Source organism: Clarias gariepinus, chromosome 2 (assembly GCF_024256425.1).
Source record: "Clarias gariepinus isolate MV-2021 ecotype Netherlands chromosome 2, CGAR_prim_01v2, whole genome shotgun sequence".
Taxonomy (NCBI): domain Eukaryota; kingdom Metazoa; phylum Chordata; class Actinopteri; order Siluriformes; family Clariidae; genus Clarias; species Clarias gariepinus.
The window spans coordinates 11,881,486-11,902,800 of NC_071101.1; the positions used below are offsets into that span (position 1 = coordinate 11,881,486).

The 21,315-nt window shown below is 37.6% G+C and overlaps 1 protein-coding gene and 2 gene segments (V, D, J or C); 2 read left to right on the top strand and 1 right to left on the bottom strand.

The window, feature by feature from the left end:
* Positions 1–348: 348 nt before the first annotated feature.
* LOC128539820 (immunoglobulin kappa light chain-like) lies at positions 349–6,252 on the bottom strand. The gene is made up of 4 exons (XM_053510692.1): positions 6,234–6,252; positions 5,685–6,008; positions 816–884; positions 349–710 (listed from the first exon to the last, which is right to left on the bottom strand). Exons 1-4 carry the CDS (start codon positions 6,250–6,252, stop codon positions 349–351), a joined length of 774 nt encoding a protein of 257 aa, XP_053366667.1.
* A 245-nt stretch (positions 6,253–6,497) lies between these two features.
* Positions 6,498–8,310, top strand: LOC128539836 (Ig kappa-b4 chain C region-like). The segment is given in 3 exon segments: positions 6,498–6,527; positions 6,978–7,062; positions 7,816–8,310. Coding segments are annotated over 3 exon segments (435 nt in total).
* A 646-nt stretch (positions 8,311–8,956) lies between these two features.
* Positions 8,957–13,550, top strand: LOC128539852 (Ig kappa-b4 chain C region-like). The segment is given in 4 exon segments: positions 8,957–8,965; positions 10,951–11,012; positions 12,279–12,358; positions 13,086–13,550. Coding segments are annotated over 4 exon segments (471 nt in total).
* Positions 13,551–21,315: the final 7,765 nt, after the last annotated feature.

Here is a 21,315-nt window from a genome sequence, read left to right on the forward strand (position 1 = left end):
AGTCTTATTTAACTTAAAAAGAAGTCTACTGGATGCTTGTGTGACACATTTACAGAGGGACACACTACTGTAGCTTCAATAAATAAGGGGTTTATGTAATGGGAAACAGAAATAACTGATTGAATAAGCAAATATCCCAAGCAGATACAAAATGAAACTTTCAACAAAAACCTTTAAACACTTTTAACAAAAATAAATAAAACGGTGCTAAACACAAAACCAAGCCCTTATGTTTCTATCCTGTGTCCTGTGCAGCTACAATCATCCAAAAACTCATTCAGTTTGTGTCTTATCACATCCTCCAACTCAGCACCTGCAGTCTCTCCCAGCTGCAGCAGTGCAGTCTCTCTACAATCTGACTGAGGGAGGTTTCTGTACGACTCTATAACACTGTGTAAACCAGTAGCCAGAGATGTCATGGTAACTCTGACAGTAGTAATCTGCTGCATCTTCAGTCTGGACTCCACTGATGGTCAGAGTGAAATCAGATCCAGATCCACTGCCACTAAAACGAGCTGGAAAACCTGACTGTAGCTGATTTACAAATTTAATCAGGAGTTTAGGAGCTTCTCCAGGTTTCTGCTGATACCAGTGTAAGTAGTTGTTATTATACACTGCCTGACTGGTTCTACAGTTGATGGTGACTGTTTCTCCTGGAAGAGCAGATTTCACTGCAGGAGTCTGAGTTACTGTGACTTGACCTCTGCACTCTGTAAATATACATATTATTATGTAAAGTGAAATAGAAATATTATTTAAAAAATAAATTCTATGAAAAGATGATTGTAGAGATAAAATCTGAAGCAGTGTCTGACCTTGAGTCCAGAGGATCAGTGTCCAGATGAAGACGGGGATCAAAGTCATGGTAGCTGTGGGTGAAGTTGCTGTAGAAGCAGCTCTCAGTCATGAAGTGTTAAAGTCACAGCGCTATAAACACTCCCAGAGCACTGAAGCATGTGCTGCTAATGCAAAGTGTCCTCTAAGTATGGAAACACCTTTACCACATTCCCCCAATCTTACCATAATTTTCACACTACTACATAACTACAGAATTATTGTGTGAGTTTTGCTTCTGGGGTCTAATAGGGATTTTCCGTAAAAGACTTTTAAGCCTAAGATGCACAAATAAGTGAATTAGAGAGAGAAGCTTGAACTTTCACTTGTTAAAATGTAAAAGTTGTAATTTCTACAACCATATCAGTGGTTTACTTTATTTTTAGCATTGAGCAGCATTATAAAGTTATTTTTTAAAATATTTATGCATCACGTATATTGTGTTTCTGATTGTAGATATTATTCTCATCACTAGTCCATCATTTGGTATTATTTCTCCTCCAGTCATCTGCAAATATCTCTAACTTCATATAGTTTTGCCCTGGAAATATAACCACAAAGACTAACCTGTGTGTGTGTGTGTGTGTGTGTGTGTGTGTGTGTGTGTGTGTGTGTGTGTGTGTTAACTGGATTATATATATTTTTTTATGTATTACTGTGGTGGACTTTTGGTGGAGGTTCCAAACTCATTATAAAAAGTAAGGGCCTCCTCTTCAAAGAGCTCAAAGATTTGTGCTTCTTTTACAAATGTAAATGTAAATTACATTTAAATTACACAGAGATAACTTTACCCTGGTGTGATGCTTATTCGTGCACAGTGTGTTTTGTTCAGAAGATGCAGATTCTTTTGTTTAGCTGCAGTTTGGTTGGATGATGTTATCAGAATTGAACTACACAACAGTTTTAACAGCAGGTTGAGTGCAGTGTGTGTGTTGTGCTTGAGTGAGTTTGTCTAAAGAACCATGAACATCTGCTGATAGTGCTGATATATTCTGGGAGCTGTTCATGCAAATGTGTGTGTTGCTGTGATAATTTGATGCTTTATGTAGTGCACTGTTAGGAGGCTTGCTTTGACTTTCTTTGCCCAGTCCATTAGGATACCTAAAGGATCAGTGTCCAGATGAAGACGGGGATCAAAGTCATGGTAGCTGTGGGTGAAGTTGCTGTAGCAGCAGCTCTCAGTCATGAAGTGTTAAAGTCACAGCGCTATAAACACTCCCAGAGCACTGAAGCATGGTATTGAATGCAAATAAGTATTTTCAATACAGATACTTTAAATACAAAAGTAAAACCAGTAGCACAAAAAATTTTGTGGAAATTTTATAACATTTGTATTATGTTTATTTTGTTAATACATTATTGATGAAAGGATTAGGAGAAACGTTCTGTTTAATGTTGGTTAAAAGAGGCTCAAGTGTTGTAAATGTTATGTCCGTTGAGTTTCAGTGTGTGTGTGTAGTTGATTCAGTGTCGTGAAATGTTGTGTTCTGTGTTAGAATTTAGTTAAGTAGTGTTGAGTGTGTTCCCCCATTTGTGTTATCCTAGTGTGTCTAGTTATAGGTAAGGATAGCTAATTGTCTGTGGGGCTAAGTACATGTTTAGGTAAGTGAACGTGTAGCTAATTGTCATGCTTGGCTACTAGCTATGGTTAGCTAGTTATGTTTAGCTAAGGCCATGTGTAGCTAATAGCCATGGTTATCTAGTTATCATGTTTAGCTAATAGCCGTGCTTAGCTGATTGTCATGTGTCTAGTCCCCAGTCTGTGTGTCTAGTCCCCAGTCTGTGTGTCTAGTCTCTCAGTGTCCCTCATCCTCTGGTCCCTCCATGCCTCTGTGCTTGTCTTGTCCCTAGAACCTATGCATTGTATATTAAGTCATAGAGCATGTGTTTCGCCATAGAACCTATGCATTGTATGTTAGTGCCTAGAACCCGTGTTTCGTCATAGAGTCTCAGTCCTGTGTGTCATGTTCTAGAGTCTCTGTTTATAGTTGAGTTTGGTTCAATTTATTTTTTACATGTTTTATTATCTTATTAAAAGACTCTTTTGTTTAAAAACACCCTTCTGCGCCTATGCCTGCCCGTTTGTGCCCACGGCAACTACAACACCCAGAACCACCCGAATCATAACAATAATATATAGCAATGTGTAAAAAATATTGGTTGTTCTGTACATGTGAAATAAATTTCCTATATTTCTTGTACACTATATTGCTATAAATATTCGCTTGCCTGCCTTCACATGCATATGAACATCCAGTTCCACCCGAATCATGACAATAACATATAGCAATGTGTAAAAAATATTGGTTGTTCTGTACATGTGAAATAAATTTCCTATATTTCTTATACACTATATTGCTAAAAATATTCGCTTGCCTGCCTTCACATGCATATGAGCATCCAGTTCTTAATACATAGGGTTTAATATGATGTTGCCCCACCCTTTGCAGCTAAAACAGTTTTCCACAAGGTTTAGAAGTGTGTTCATGGGAATTTTTGACCATTCTTTCAGAAGCGCATTTGTGAGGTCAGATGCTGATGTTGGCGAGAAAACCTTGCTTGCAGTCTCTGCTCTAATTCATCCCAAGGAGTTCCTTTTACTGGAAGTAAGAGGACTAGCCCCCCAAAAGTAATCTCACACCAAAGTGCACAAAGCAAGGTCCATGAAGACAGAACGTGACTGGCCAGCACAGAGTCTTGATCATCACACCTTTGGGTGAATTAAAGACTGTAAGTCAGGCCTTCTCATCCAACATCAGCGTCTGACCTCACAAATGCTCTTGTGGAAAAAATGGTCAAAAACAATAAACAGACTCCTAAACTTTTGGGAAAGCCTTCCCAGAAGAGTTGATTTGATGGATGCAAAGCGTGTGCCAACATCATATGCATGTGAAGGCATGCAAGCCAATACGTTTGGCTATATAGGTAATGACTAGCCTACAGGGTAGGGTGCAAAACATGACCCATTCTTAACAAACAAAAACCCATCCAAATATCCAATCTTATAAAGAATAATGGAATATGGGTGTAATAAGACCAAAGTTATAGCAAATGACAAAAGTCTAGGTCTATATCCCCTCAAAATATGTAGGGTTAGTTGAGAGCTGTGAACAGAAGATGCCCAGACAAATTGACAGATACAAAGTTTTTGCAAGTTAAAATTGCAGGATATGCCAGATTTATTGACTCTTATCCAAGATGTTGAAATGTGAAAAGATCTAATTCTTCCTTACCTTTAGTATAGTGTTTACTTAGGGGTGTGCACACAGACAGGACCTGGTTATTTTGGAGTGTTTTTTTTTAATAGATTAAATGATTGCTTTGTTTTACAATTGCAATTTAACAGATAAAATGTTCTGACATTATATAACCAATAATAATCTCTGTAACTAGATGTAGCAAATAGAGAGCATATATCCAAACAAGTGTGGGTTTATGCACTACCCTTGTGTATTGTAAATATAAACATGTCTTTAGCTTTTAAATTTTCTGGTATTACAAAATAAAACTAAAATATCATTATGGTTGTATGTCATAAATCTATGCAAGACTGCACATAATTTTAATAAATAATTGAAAATTGATGGTTCACTTAATGTCAGTGTCTAGGTAAAGAAGGATATAAGTCAGGATTTAACTAAAAGGCCAGAGGTAACACTTAGCACAACATTACCTTCACCATGCTTCACTATGGACACTGGTTTCTGCCAAACATTATGCATTGTTCCAAGGTCAGAAAGTTTTGATTTCATCAGACCAAACATAATTTTACTGACTCCACCTGAGGCTAAATTTAAATTGCATTTTAGCTTTTATAATTAACTTACTCTAGAGCCTTTCAGGAAATGGGTTTATACTGAGGTCATGTGAGACTACTGGAGTTCATTCAACTAATTCTTCTGATAGGAATGAGCTGTAACGGATGTGATTTTACTATTGTGGGGTATTTTGTGTAGTGTTCTGATATTTATTAACACTTAGTAAGTGCATTTTACTTCCAGGTTGTAACACTACATGTTAAAAATGCATAGTGTGTGAATACATATGCAACTGTAAGTACTATGCAGGGACAGTAGGGTTATTGTGGACTGCAACAGAATTAGGAAAAATAGTAAGAAGCTTGGCGGCACGTTGGTGTAGTGATTAGAACTGTCGCCTTGTACCTCCAGGGTCTGGGTTTGATTCCCAGCCAGGCTTAATTCGTCTCTGTGTGCATGGAGTTTGTATGTTCTCCCATTCCAAAGACATGTAGGTAAGGTTAATTAACGTTCCCAAATTGCCTGTAGTGTATGTGTGTGTGCCCTGTGATGAACTGGCACCCTGTCTAGGGTGTACCCTGCCTCGTGCCCTAAGCCTCCTGGGATAGGATGCAGGTCCTCGTGACCCTGAATACAAGATAAAGCGGTATAGAAGATGAGTAAGTGAGTAAGAAGCTTAATTTATTTATTTTATTTCATTTTTATAAAAAGCCTTAGAGACAAAAAGGTCTTGTTTAATATTTGTAAAGCATTTTAATTTTGGACTCAAAAGAGAACAACACTAAGACATGGTTTTAGCATCTCAAGTTTAAGATACAGCCCCACTGTGACTGAGCTGTGTGTGTGCGTGCGTGCGTGTGTGCGTGCGTGCGTGCGTGTGTGTGCGCGTGTGTGTGTGTTTTCTGAATTCCAGTTCATTAGTTTTATTTCATAGTACTACGTAGGATTGTAGGCATTTATCCCTAAGCAGAATGTCCTTGTGTCGCATCACATCCTCCAACTCAGCACCTGTAGTCACTGCCAGCTGTAGCAGTGGAGTTTCTTTACAATGTGACTGAGGAAGGTTTTTGTACGACTCTATAACACTGTGTTATTGCCAGTTGCTACTGATGTAATGTTCACTCTGACAGTAGTAATCTGCTGCATCTTCAGTCTGGACTCCACTGATGGTCAGAGTGAAATCAGATCCAGATCCACTGCCACTGAAACGAGCTGGAACTCCTGAGTATAGCTGATTTACAAGTTTAATCAGGAGTTTAGGAGCTTCTCCAGGTTTCTGCTGATACCAGTGTAACACCTCACCATCTGAGCCTTTGTACACTGCATGACTGTTTTTACAGTTGATGGTGACTGTTTCTCCTGGAAGAGCAGATTTTACTGCAGGAGTCTGAGTTACTGTGACTTGACCTCTGCACTCTGTAAATTGAATCAGAATAAACCAGAAATGTTATAATAGAAACCATAAGTGTATTTGTATAAAGAGATGATTGTAGAGATAAAATCTAAATCAGTGTCTGACCTTGAGTCCAGAGGATCAGTGTCCAGATGAAGACGGGGATCAAAGTCATGGTAGCTGTGGGTGAAGTTGGTGTAGCAGCAGCTCTCAGTCATGAAGTGTTAAAGTCACAGCGCTATAAACACTCCCAGAGCACTGAAGCATGAGCTGCTAATGCAAAGTGTCCTCTAAGTATGGAAACACCTTTACCACATTCCCCCAATCTTACTGTAATTCTCACACTACTACAGAGTTATTGTGTGAGTTTTACTTCTGTGGTCAGATAGAGATTTTCTGTAAAATGCTTTTAGGTCTAAGATGCATAAATAAGTGAATTAGAGAGAGAAACTTAAACTTTCACTGGATGTGTTTGTACTGAATGTTAATGAGTTTCTCACTGTAGTGGATTTATGGTGGAAGAAGCAGCATCAGTGTTGGCAGTGAGTAATTTACAGTCAGAAACACTACTGTGTATTTAATGTTTATATTACTGTGGGATTCAAATATCACATCATCACTTTTTATCAAGTCTACAGAAAGAGTGGAGGGAATTATTCATGCTGCAGCTCCACACATTCTTTTATACAAATTTCTAGTTAGTAGTTCAGCATTTTTATTTAGTGAAGCATTATGGGTTAAACATTTGCAACTGTAGATCTATTTTTTGTCAATGTTTAGATTTTAGATTCAGTATTCTGTAAACCTTCTGTATATGTGTATGTCTTACACACTATTTGCCTTCTCAGTTTAAATGTCGATACAAACATAAAACAAAACACCAGACAGAGTTAACAGTTAGTGTATTAATCAGTTGATGTGAACAGAAGTTTGTGTTTTGTAGCTGTTCTGTAATAAGAGGTTTAAATGGATGGAGAGAGCAGTGAGTTTAGAGCAGCAGGGTTTTTGTACGGCCACTAAACCTGTTTGTATCACTGTGGTGGACTTTTGGTGGAGGAACCAAACTGTCTGTGGGCCGTAAGTAACCTGTTTACTATTGACTGAAATACAATGTGTTCAAATGTAATCTCTGAAATTGAGTGTGTTCAAATTTAATTTCTGAAATGCTGTGTGTTCAGTTTAAATTACATTGTGTAAGACTACAGATTGTGTTTCTTTATTGTATTCATTACCCTACTTAGTGATTTGTCAGCCGTCAAAAATCACTCCCTGTTTTTTAAATCTTTCTATATTTGAAATGTTTGAAAAATGTATCTGATTCTACTGCTAGTGGCTAATTTTTATTTTAAATCTAAAAAGAAATTTAATCCAAAGTTTGTGAAAATCAATATGACATTTTGTTCAGTTAAATTCATTTATTATCTCAGAACCTTTGTGTCTATGAACGTAGTTGACGAATTTATTTGAATGATAAATATTATTCATTGTAGATTTAGTTATTTTTTTATCATCAAGCTCAAATATTATAAAAGTACATTTAAACGAACAATGATCACAGTAACACAGATTACTGTAGATTCAAAGCTGTTGATGTTTCTATTGAATATTCAGCTTCATTTAGTTTTAATAATTAGTAAAAACAGTAATACCATGCATATAGTAAAACTCATATGAATCCATTTAAAATGTTTAAAGTAATGTAAAATGTTTGTGACTTTTTTACTGAACTCAGTTCTGCTCTGTAGGATATAGAGGGAAGTGAAACAAACACAGTGAGGTGGAAAGTAACTGCCAGCTGCCCATTCCTGTCTCATTCTTGTATGTGTGTAGGTCTCACCCGGCCCAGTGTGACGGTGCTGCCCCCCTCCAGTCTGGAGCTGCAGCAGGAGAAGGTCACACTCGTGTGTGTGGCCAACAAGGGCTTCCCCTCGGACTGGAGGCTGACCTGGAAGGTTAATGGGAACAGCTGGACCTCGGGGGAGAGTCACAGTGCTGATGTTCTGCACACAGACGGCCTCTACAGCTGGAGCAGCACGCTGAGCCTCCGCTCAGAGCAGTGCAGGAACAAGCTGGTGACCTGTGAGGCCTTCAAGGAGAACCAACCTACTGTGGTGAGCACAGTGAACATAGAGCAGTGCTCAGAGCTGTGAGCTCACACACATTGTGTGTTACATCTCGCCTTTACTGCTCACACTTTTAGATTTACATTTGTGTTATTTGTGTTACACCTTTTCTTCATAATTAGTATCAAACTATGTGTTAAGTGTGTGTCACTGGAATGTTCTGCTTTCAATTAATAATAAACGCTTTTGAATCAGTAAAGAGTTTTGCTTTATATTATTGATTATATACATCATACACAAAATCACCAAAGAATTTCTTTTAGTTTCTGTTATAGAACCTGTGTGTCCATGAGAAAAACACCTGATTGGCTCCATGATCTTCTCATTCCATTATAAATCCACATATACATATATTATCACCTAATGTTGTATTTTATTATTTTTTTTTATCAACTTTAGCTCTTGTGAACATTGCAAGTTTTGTATTTTTTGTGTATGTCCTGCAGGCATCATTTACCTGAGCTCACACCACTCATTTATTTAAGGAAAAACATTATATAGATATTATGTTGACTAGAACAAATACTAAAATGAAACCTAGTGTACCATTTATCAAAGTACTTAACTAAAATGTTTTCCAAAGTAATTTTTTTTAAACCAGTTACATTTTCTGAACTGTGGCACAAAATAACAACTTTTGTTTCCCCGGTTAAAACTAACCGGTAGAACTTTTTGGAAAAAAAAACTCTTGTTCGTTTTTTATTGAAAACAAAAACTCAAACATATAGAGGTAAAACTTATCTATATTACAAAAGTAATGCTTAAAATAAACACTGTATAAACACATTTAAAAAATTTTCATGTAGCTCTGAATACAAAATTTTGTCATGTAGCTCTAGATATACAAGATGGCGCCGGTGAGGTCGGCTGCCGTCACAACTGCTCCGACCACCTCTTTGTTTTTGTTTTCTAAATTAGTTTTTAGCGTTTTAAAGCCAGTCAAATTACCACAGTTGAGTACATTAGGTATGATAGAGACATCCTTGTTTCTATTAGTATACAATGTACTCACAATTCAACATTTTTTAACTCCGGATCTGAGCTGGCCGAGTGAGATCTTGAGGGGAAACAAAGGGAAACGAGCCGGCGTCATGGACAGGCTGAGAGCCCGTGCACACCGCACGGCTCTGCCTAGCATCCTGCTCGCCAATGTCCAGTCACTGGAGAACAAGCTCGATGACCTCAGGGCCAGGATGAAGTTCCAGAGAGACATTCGGGGCTGCAATCTCCTCAGCTTTACCGAGACATGGCTGAACCCAGCGGTGCCGGACCACGCCATCCAGCCAGCCGAGTTCTTCTCGGTTCACCACATGGACAGGACGCGGGACTCCGGGAAGTCAAGGGGAGGCGGCGTGTGTTTAATGGTGAACAGCAGCTGGTGCCACAGCGCGAGCGTTGTTCCTCTTACACACTCCTGCACACCAAACCTGGAACTACTGTCCATCATGTGTCGTGCTTTTTATTTACCTCTGGAGTTTACATCGGTCATAATCAGCGTCGTTTATTTTCCACCACAAGCAGACACGGACACTGCCTTGCGAGCTGCATGAGGCACTCACACAGCAACAAACACAACACCGGGACACTGCGCTTATTGTGGCGGGGGACTTTGTTTTTTAACAGGCGTGATTTCCGTACGATAAAAATTATATTGCGGATAGGTTCCAATGAAGGTTAACAAAAAGGGACATAAAGTGTGTGTATCTGTTTTGTGTCTGCTCAAGACACCAGTATGTTAAGGTGTGGGAAAGGAGTGTAGAAATGTGCTTGAACACTGTTTTATACACTAATTGTAGTCTTTCCCATTAATTTCCAATGACCTGTCATTTTTGACCGGGAACACCAAGGTGCATACATGTTCCATAAAACGCAAAATCTTTGTAAAACTTGTTAAAAATTAATTTTGTGTTCAAATGCCATATGTGAACAAAGTCAAGGAGCCTCATGACAAACGGATGTTATTAACTGCACTTTTTTAGAGAGGAAACTTGTAAATCGGTCAGATTTGACCATGACACAACATGAGGGTTAAAAAGGCTTCCATCTACCCTTTTGTATTACACTAACAGACAGAATAAAAATTAAGAGGTCGGTGGTAACTCTCAACATGATGTTACGATGACTTCACGATGCTGCACTAATGACATATGTTTCTACCAAACATAGCACATTGTTCCAAGGTCAAAAACTATATTGGAGTTTCATACAGCTTCCATGATAAAATAGCTGGTCTTCATGATAGCGTTTGTTTCAACATTGGTATTTAGGATAGCGTATGTTTTCTAACAAGCTCTAGTGCCGTCTGAAAAACAGTTGTATTTATATTAATAAATAATGTAACACACCCATTACATTTTTGTTGCAGGTTGTAGCACTAAATAATGTTCAAGAGTGTAAGAAGTGTGTATAATTACTCAAATGACACAGTGTATGCTTAATGGTCAGTAATGTTTGTGTGTTATGCACCAAAATTGGCAAACTATTTAGGTTTTTCAGAACCATGATGGCATAGTGAGAATTTAAATTGATTAATGCATGTGCAGCATTTTTTAATATGGCCTTAAGTGAGAACAACACCAAGCCATGGTTCATGCTTGAGATATGGCCTCACTGTGACTGACCTGTCTATAGGCAAATGATGGGTAGAAGGTAAACTTATAGCTATATTAATATATTGCATTAAAAAAAATAATAACCTTAGGGTCTCCTTATAATTTCTTCTTGCTGAGACTACTTAAAGTAAATTCTGTATAACTATACTTAGCATTCATATAATGATGATTATTGGGATATTTCTATTGTGACTTGTGAGTTAGTGTGGTGTGGTTCCTCTCCTCCACAGAGTGTCATTGTGTCGTATCACATCCTCCAACTCAGCACCTGCAGTCGCTCTCAGCTTCAGCAGTGCAGTCTCTCTACAATCTGACTGAGGGAGGTTTTTGTACGAATCTATAACACTGTGTAAACAAGTAGCCAGTGATGGGATGGTGACTCAGACAGTAGTAATCTGCTGCATCTTCAGTCTGGACTCCACTGATGGTCAGAGTGAAATCAGATGCAGATCCACTGCCACTGAAACGAGCTGGAAAACCTGACTGTAGCTGATTTACATATTTAATCAGGAGTTTAGGAGCTTCTCCAGGTTTCTGCTGATACCAGTGTAAGTAGTTGTTATTATACACTGCCTGACTGGTTCTACAGTTAATGGTGACTGTTTCTCCTGGACGAGCAGATTTCACTGCAGGAGTCTGAGTTACTGTGGCTTGACCTCTGCACTCTGTAAAAATATATATTATATATACTTGTAAAACTAATATAATATAACAGAAATTATTCTGTATGAAAAGACCATTATAGAGATGAAACCTGAAGCAGTGTCTGACCTTGAGTCCAGAGGATCAGTGTCCAGATGAAGACGGGGATCAAAGTCATGGTAGCTGTGGGTGAAGTTGCTGTAGCAGCAGCTCTCAGTCATGAAGTGTTAAAGTCACAGCGCTATAAACACTCCCAGAGCACTGAAGCATGTGCTGCCAATGCAAAGTGTCCTCTAAGTATGGAAACACCTTCACCACATTCCCCCAATCTTACTGTAATACCGAGTTATTGTGTGAGTTTTGCTTTTGGGTCCAGATGGAGATTTTCTGTAAAATAATTTCAGATCTAAAATGCATAAATACAGTAAGTAAAGGAGAGAGAGAAACTTAAACTTTCACTGGATGTGTTTGTACTAAATGTTAATGACTTTCTCACTGTAGTGGATTTATGGTAAAGCAGCATACTCAGTGAGTAAATACACAGTAATGTTTCTGACAGTAAATCAATATTTGAATTATTTTAAGTATTTCATGATAAATCAGTCTAAAGCAGGTGTGGAGTTATTATTATGACTTTAGCTCCAAAAATTTAGTCATATAGTGGAAATGTTTCAATAGTAAATTAGCATCCATTAAGTTTTAAACGTGTGCGATTGCAGGTGCTTTTATTTTGTGTTAGTTTGCAAATCCTCCACAAAAGTGGCATTGTCGGGTTAGACAGACAAAATTATTGTTAAAAAAGAATTAAGTAATATACCATTTGGAGTGTGTTAATTAGCTAATGTGAACAGAAGTTTTGTATCTGTTCTGTAATAAGAGGTTTAAATGGATGGAGAGAGCAGTGAGTTTAGAGCAGCAGGGTTTTTGTACGGCCACTAAACCTGTTTGTATCACTGTGGTGGACTTTTGGTGGAGGAACCAAACTGTCTGTGGGCCGTAAGTAACCTGTTTACTAATGACTGAAATACAGTGTGTTTAAATTAATGACTGGAATGGAGGGTGTTTAAATTTATTTCATAAAGTGTAAAAAAATATAATTGCTATTTCTTCTAAACAAGACTACTCAAAAAAATGTGCTTTTGTCGAAAATCCTTTGTTATAAGATTTCTCTTAGTTTACACAATTTCTAAAATGTGAAGTATATGGTTATTATGCTAGTATTTTATTTAATTACAAATCAAGAAACAATAGAGGTATTGTATTTTGTGAATACTACTATGACATTCATTATTATATTTATATCTTTGATATTTTGAGTCTAAAAACAATTGAATTTGTAAGCCTAAACATAATTTATTTAAATTGTGAATATGGTTTATATTAAATCCTACTTATTTGTATTATCAAGGTTAACTATTATTAAACTAAATTTAAACTTTCATAGATCACAATATGAAAAGTCGTTATAGATGGAATTCTGTGGATGTTTGTGATAAGTAAATGTTCAGTACAGGTCAATTTTAATGTTCAGTAATCACACTAATATAAATAATTTTTACTCTTTATATTTAACCTAAATGAGAAATGTTTGTAACGTTCCACTTAACTTAGTTCTGCTCTATAAGATAAAGGGGGAAGTGAAACACAACCAGAGTGACTGACAGCTGTCTATTAATGCCTCATCTCTTTGTTTGCGTGTGTGTGCGTTTGTGTGTGTGTGTAGGTCTCACCCGGCCCAGTGTGACGGTGCTGCCCCCCTCCAGTGTGGAGCTGCAGCAGGAGAAGGTCACACTCGTGTGTGTGGCCAACAAGGGCTTCCCCTCGGACTGGAGGCTGACCTGGAAGGTTAATGGGAACAGCTGGACCTCGGGGGAGAGTCACAGTGCTGATGTTCTGCACACAGACGGCCTCTACAGCTGGAGCAGCACGCTGAGCCTTCGCTCAGAGCAGTGCAGGAACAAGCTGGTGACTTGTGAGGCCTTCAAGGAGAACCAACCTACTGTGGTGAGCACAGTGAACATAGAGCAGTGCTCAGAGCTGTGAGTCTTTACTGCTCACACTTTTAGATTTAGCTTTGTGTTATTTGTGTTACAGCTCTTCTTCATAATTAGTACCGAACTATGTGTTAAGTGTGTGTCACTGGAATGTTCTGCTTTCGATTATTAATAAAAGCTTTTGAATCAGTAAAGAGTTTTGCTTGATATTAATGCTTACGCACATCATACACAAATTACCAAAGAATCTGTTTTAGTATCTGTTATATAACATGTGTGTGCATGAGAATTTCTGCCATGTACATTATTTAACAGTGTATAAAATGATATTTTTTTATGGCAATATTAATATTTTTAAAAACTCTTTCATCTAAACTCTTGTACTACATTAACAATCACACAAAGAAAAGAAAAACCTACTGCAAAAATTGTAATAGAAAAAATTATATAGATTGTAGATAATATAAGAACAATGTCAAGCCTGGCTAAATACCCACACAACACAAACACACACACACACACACAATTGATTCTCCTCTAATGGGACTTTCAGTTCAAGGTTCAACTCATTTATTTTGTATTGAATTATTTTTGCACAAATCTCATCCCATACATGTGGAACTTTAATTTGTTATGGTCTGAAAAGACACGTGATCATTAGAATTACACACTCCTCACAATAAACATGGAGGTGGAATCATGTGAGCTTCAACTAAGCTTTAGTTTAGGGGTGTGCACACTTCATAAACGGCTTACAGTAATTTTTCATCTCATCTAAAATGTTTATTGTTTTTCACTTCAAATTTTAAGTTCAAAGATGTGGAGACTCTTTGATTTAATTTCTTCAAAATCTTAATGTGACAAACAAATATCTCAGAAATTTTACATAGTGGTAAAGGTTCTAATTTAACTAACGCTTCTCTTTACTTACATTTTAAAAGCTGCCAGGCCAGAGGTAGCTCTCAACATGAAGGTTCAATAATTAACAATAATGGCGTAGGGGAAAATGAACCTTATTTTATACTAGTATAGCATTTTAAATTTGGGCTGGCAGGGGGTGGGGGGTGGGGGTTGGGGCAGATGATGGGCAAAAGGGGCAGATCGTAATTTCATACATATTGTGGCGTGGGCGGGGTCTCGATTAGGAACCATCATGCTTTGCGGGAGGGGTTGTTATGTGTTCACCCTGTTGGGGAAAGGTGTTTGGGTTAGTGGCTTTAGCCAGGTTTTGTGTGTGTGTGTGTGTTAGAAGTGTGTCCTGTTGATGTGTGTTTAGTGACTGTGAATGTGTGGTTTATGCTGGTTCGTGCTGGTGCTGAATAAAATACTCCCAGCCATTTGCATTGGGCAGCAAGGAAGCTCACTCGTCTCTCCAAGTGCCTTCTTAGCGGTGAAAAACGCTACAATATATTAAATAAGTGTATATTGCCTGAAAACACTGATAACAATATTAAGGTGTATTTATGAATCATTTGCAATTACCCTGTGACCCTGAATACAGAATAAAGTGATAAAACTGATGAGTAAGTGAGTGGTTCCTCTTTTCTTACAATAAGTGTCATTGTGTCGTATCACATCCTCCAACTCAGCACCTGCAGTCGCTCCCAGCTGCTCTCCTGGAAGAGAAGATTTCACTGCAGGAGTTTGAGTTACTGTGGCTTGACCTCTGCACTCTGTAAAAGATGTACCATCAATTGTAAGTAACTAAAATATTACAGTAGAAACCATAAGTGTATGTGTAAGAAGAAATGATTTAAGGGATGAAATCTGAAGCAGTGTCATCAGCGCCATCAGTGTCAATGTACATTACTTCCCTTATGCAGTTAGAATAGATCCATATGTGCTAGAAAAACGTCAATAATTTTTGTTCCTAGGGTTAAATAGCTGATTGAATGATGACAGTGCCTCTCTCACACTAGTCTGCTGTGTATTTTGATTGCCTTCGGGGCCATTCATGTGTCGCATATTTTGCCTGCTCAATTCTTGTGGAGATGAACAATGCCAAATTTTCAAACCAATTAGCTTCACTCTTTTTAATTTTCCTGGATCAGCTGGTAAAATTCTCTGTGTTTTCTTCATGTTAAAGAATGGGGTGTACCCAAACATGATATTTTCCCCTTGTATCTAAATGGAAACCAATTAGCAGAGCTACTGAAAGTGATTTTATTTCAAGGTTTTGTTGTGTTATTTATTAAGGTCAGTTAGTTTAATCAGTTTATTAAGGTATCAAAACAAACACACTTTGCTTTTTTAGTTTGTTTAGGCATGAGAATTGGTCAAAGTAATTAGTTTGTGGTAAAAAAAAAACTTATTCTAAATTCTTATTTTGTTTTTTCTAAAACTTCTATAAAATGTTTTAGGTTCATTAGCATTCCTGCTATTATGCTATAAAGTTGTTTTGGGGTGACCATCTGAATGCAGTCAAACAGTGAAATTTTTTGGATGTATGTTGGTATAATGTTCATTCGCTTATCACCAATCGTTCTGGGCATTTTACCTCGAAAAAAAAATCAGGGAACATTAAATATTAAATTTGAGAACTCCTGCTCTAGTACCTTTTTTTTTAAAACAGGTGGATTTATATTTATGATCATGTAACACACTGCATTCAACAAACTCTGTGACTTCTGATAACAATCTCTTGCATCAGAATTAATTTAGGCGTTGCTCAGAAACTAAATGAATATTTATACAACCATCACATTCACGTTTTTGTTTATTTGTAAATAGTCAACTTCAATATTATGGGATGTTTTATAGCTTCATGATATTTAGTCCCAGTTAAGTGCATTTCAGTTCCAGGTTGTAACATTACAACATGTAAAACAGTGGAAGAAGTGTGAATGCTTATGCAACTGACAATGTGTTCAGCCAGTAGTAATGGCTCAATGTAATGCACCAGAATTGGCCAAACATTAGGGTTTTTCAGGAAAATATTGACGTACAGACAATTAAAATCCTTTAACTGATATATAATTTTATATTTGGGCTCTAAGGAGAATAGCTCAAAGTCATGGTTCATGCTTGAGATAAGGCCTCACTGTGATTCAGATGTGTGTGTGTGTGTGTGTGTGTGTGTGTGTGTGTGTGTGTGTGTGTGTGTGTGTGCGTGTTGGTTGATGGTAATTTCATGCGTATATAAAATGAATATATTGCATAAAAACACTGATGACATGTCTTTGTTAAAGTTACAGTAACTAATGGAAATTCTGTATAACGTACTACTGTAAATACTTAGTACTCATAATGATGAATATTGACAGATTTCAAATGTGAGTTGTGAGTTAGTGTGGTGTTGTTCCTCTCCTACACAGAGTGTCATTGTGTCGTATCACATCCTCTAAGTCAGCACCTGCAGTCGCTCCCAGCTGCAGAAGTGCAGTCTCTCTACAATCTGACTGAGGGAGGTTTTTGTACGACTCTATAACACCGTGTGAACCAGTAGCCAGAGATGTCATGCCAACTCTGACAGTAGTAATCTGCTGCATCTTCAGTCTGGACTCCACTGATGGTCAGAGTGAAATCAGATCCAGATCCACTGCCACTGAAACGAGCTGGAAAACCTGACTGTAGCTGATTTACATATTTAATGAGAAGTTTAGGAGCTTCTCCAGGTTTCTGTTGATACCAGTGTAAGCGATAACCAGTTGAGTCCTTGTACACAGCCGGACTGGTTCTACAGTTGATGGTGACTGTTTCTCCTGGAAGAGCAGATTTCACTGCAGGAGTCTGAGTTACTGTGGCTTGACCTCTGCACTCTGTGAAAAATATATGAGTAATAATGAAATGAAACTGAATCACAAAACAAAAAATGTATTTGTATTAAGAGATGATTGTAGAGATAAAATCTGAAGTGTCTGACCTTGAGTCCAGAGGATCAGTGTCCAGATGAAGACGGGGATCAAAGTCATGGTAGCTGTGGGTGAAGTTGGTGTAGCAGCAGCTCTCAGTCATGAAGTGTTAAAGTCACAGCGCTATAAACACTCCCAGAGCACTGAAGCATGAGATTTAAATGCAAAAAAGTGCTCACTTTGGATGTGTTAAAAAGAGTACTGAAACCTGTAGGATTAGGGGAAAAAAAAACTTTTTGTAAAGTTGTATATAAGATGCTTTTCTGGGTAAATTTCCTTGCATTTGAAATGATTGGTTTAACACTATATGTTTTAATGTTTATCCCTTTGCCTTATCAATGCCACTTATTATTAAAAGTTTACCATTTGCACAACCTCTGCTAACATACAAACAACTGTAAAGATAAGTGTTTCTAACTGCGGGTTTATAATATTATTAAGAAAGAAAAGAAAATGAAAGCTTGCCACAGATTGTATCCTCAGAGTTTGAAGTTTGGGATTCGAACAGTGTAATTGCATTAGATGTGCAACTAATATAACACTGATTGCTACAATTAGATTTAGGGCATCTGGTAGACGCTCTTACCCAGATCAACTTATATTCATCTCATTATACATCAGAAGAGTGGTTTAAATTGTACTGTAGCTCAATGGCCCAAATGTGGAAGCTTGATAGAAGCACTCAACTCTAATCAATAGTACAACAACTTACAGTACCTACTAAGATACCCCTTCCCCAAAGACAATTACTAAATGGTTTACACATTGTCACATGTTTGGACCTTAATCTTACTAGACCCCAACTAGACAGGTTACTATCCAAGAGCTTCCATTGAAATTATTGCAATAATAAAATGTAATGAATTTTATGTCTTCTACTTTTAAACATAAACATCATATCATCAATAAACTGTTAGTTTTGTAGTCAATTTGGAGATCGCTACAGCATTCCCTTCCCCACATTCAAATGTCTAATGCCTAACAGGCTTTCTCTCACATTGTGTTCTGCAAGTGTGAAAAAGTAAGTCATCAGCGCCATCAGTGTCAATGTACATTACTTCCCTTATGCAGTAAGAATAGATCCATATGTGCTAGAAAAACGTCAATAATTTTTGTTCCTAGGGTTAAATAGCTGATTGAATGATGACAGTGCCTCTCTCACACTAGTCTGCTGTGTATTTTGATTGCCTTCGGGGCCATTCATGTGTCGCATATTTTGCCTGCTCAATTCTTGTGGAGATGAACAATGCCAAATTTTCAAACCAATTAGCTTCACTCTTTTTAATTTTCCTGGATCAGCTGGTAAAATTCTCTGTGTTTTCTTCATGTTAAAGAATGGGGTGTACCCAAACATGATATTTTCCCCTTGTATCTAAATGGAAACCAATTAGCAGAGCTACTGAAAGTGATTTTATTTCAAGGTTTTGTTGTGTTATTTATTAAGGTCAGTTTGTTTAATCAGTTTATTAAGGTATCAAAACAAACACACTTTGCTTTTTTAGTTTGTTTAGGCATGAGAATTGGTCAAAGTAATTAGTTTTTTGTGGTAAAAAAAAAAACTTATTCTAAATTCTTATTTTGTTTTTTCTAAAACTTCTATAAAATGTTTTAGGTTCATTAGCATTCCTGCTATTATGCTATAAAGTTGTTTTGGGGTGACCATCTGAATGCAGTCAAACAGTGAAATTTTTTGGATGTATGTTGGTATAATGTTCATTCGCTTATCACCAATCGTTCTGGGCATTTTACCTCGAAAAAAAAATCAGGGAACATTAAATATTAAATTTGAGAACTCCTGCTCTAGTACCTTTTTTTTTAAAACAGGTGGATTTATATTTATGATCATGTAACACACTGCATTCAACAAACTCTGTGACTTCTGATAACAATCTCTTGCATCAGAATTAATTTAGGCGTTGCTCAGAAACTAAATGAATATTTATACAACCATCACATTCACGTTTTTGTTTATTTGTAAATAGTCAACTTCAATATTATGGGATGTTTTATAGCTTCATGATATTTAGTCCCAGTTAAGTGCATTTCAGTTCCAGGTTGTAACATTACAACATGTAAAACAGTGGAAGAAGTGTGAATGCTTATGCAACTGACAATGTGTTCAGCCAGTAGTAATGGCTCAATGTAATGCACCAGAATTGGCCAAACATTAGGGTTTTTCAGGAAAATATTGACGTACAGACAATTAAAATCCTTTAACTGATATATAATTTTATATTTGGGCTCTAAGGAGAATAGCTCAAAGTCATGGTTCATGCTTGAGATAAGGCCTCACTGTGATTCAGATGTTTGTGTGTGTGTGTGTGTGTGTGTGTGTGTGTGTGTGTGTGTGCGTGCGTGTTGGTTGATGGTAATTTCATGCGTATATAAAATGAATATATTGCATAAAAACACTGATGACATGTCTTTGTTAAAGTTACAGTAACTAATGGAAATTCTGTATAACGTACTACTGTAAATACTTAGTACTCATAATGATGAATATTGACAGATTTCAAATGTGAGTTGTGAGTTAGTGTGGTGTTGTTCCTCTCCTCCACAGAGTGTCATTGTGTCGTATCACATCCTCCAACTCGTTCACTCGCTCCCAGCTGCAGCAGTGCAGTCTCTCTACAATCTGACTGAGGGAGGTTTTTGTACGACTCTATAACACTGTGTGAACACATCTTTACTACTGATGTAATGTTCACTCTGACAGTAGTAATCTGCTGCATCTTCAGTCTGGACTCCACTGATGGTCAGAGTGAAATCAGATCCAGATCCACTGCCACTGAAACGAGCTGGAAAACCTGACTGTAGCTGATTTACATATTTAATGAGAAGTTTAGGAGCTTCTTCAGGTTTCTGTTGATACCAGTGTAAGCGATAACCAGTTGAGTCCTTGTACACGGCCGGACTGGTTCTACAGTTGATGGTGACTGTTTCTCCTGGAAGAGCAGAATTCACTGCAGGAGTCTGAGTTACTGTGGCTTGACCTCTGCATTCTGTGAAAAATATATGAGTAATAATGAAATGAAACTGAATCACAAAACAAAAAATGTATTTGTATTAAGAGGTTATTGTAGAGATAAAATCTGAAGCAGTGTCTGACCTTGAGTCCAGAGGATCAGTGTCCAGATGAAGACGGGGATCAAAGTCATGGTAGCTGTGGGTGAAGTTGCTGTAGCAGCAGCTCTGAGTCATGAAGTGTTAAAGTCACAGTGCTATAAACACTCCCAGAGCACTGAAGCATGAGATTTGAATGCAAAAAAAAAACGCTCACTATGTACGTGCGAAACTGAAACTGAGAACTGAAACGTTTAAGACGAAAATAAAACATCAGCATCTGTATGTAAGGTGCTTTCCTTCATAATTTTCCTTGCATTTGAATTGATTGAACACTTTACATTATACTATTTATCCTTTTGTCTTATCATGGCTACATGTTAACTAGTAGCCATTTGCTCTACTTTTGCCAACATAAAAACAACCGTACAAAGTAGTGTTTTTTTTTATTAGAAACCTATTTAATCATATTAATTACCTACATATTAATTAACTTACATGGTCCTTAGCAGCACCTAAGGAGTTATTTTTACCTGGCCCACCTCAGCCTTGGGGAATAAGATCTGGCTTGCCGGATTACTGAGCTGCCGCTTTGTCTCCTCCTATTGTGTCTACATGTGTACTTGTTTCACTATATGTCTTTAGCACCAATTCAAGTGCACCTGTGTCTACCTCGTGTGTCTCCCTATCTATGTCGCGTGTCGAACCCATAGCCCTTTGTCTGTTCCCCGTTGTGCACCTTCATGTTTGTCCTTAGTGTTACGTGTGTTTGTGCATCTTATTCCCCCAGGACTGAGCAGGGCCTGCAAAGCGGGCATGGTGTGTTTTTGAAGACTTCCGCCAAGGTCAAGGCTGAGAGCGTTTCAGCCCTTCATGGTCGACGCGAGGCGAAAGGAGCAATTTCTTTTGTGTTTCCCTTTTTTTTAGTTTATTGATTTCTTCTTGCCCGCCTGCAGACCCAGCCTGGGGAGGAAAAAAGTAGTCGTTTCCTTTTCTTTATGAATGAATGAATGCCTTTATTGTCACTATACACATGTACAATGAG

What these genes read in the sequence shown, in the direction of transcription:
- LOC128539820 (XM_053510692.1), bottom strand. An exon ending in CATCAGTAGCAACTGGCAAT is followed by an intron (nt 885 to 5,684) that starts AACACAGTGTTA and finishes CTGCTTCTACAG; the next exon opens with CAACTTCACCCACAGCTACC. An exon ending in ACTGATCCTCTGGACTCAAG is followed by an intron (nt 711 to 815) that starts GTCAGACACTGC and finishes GTATATTTACAG; the next exon opens with AGTGCAGAGGTCAAGTCACA.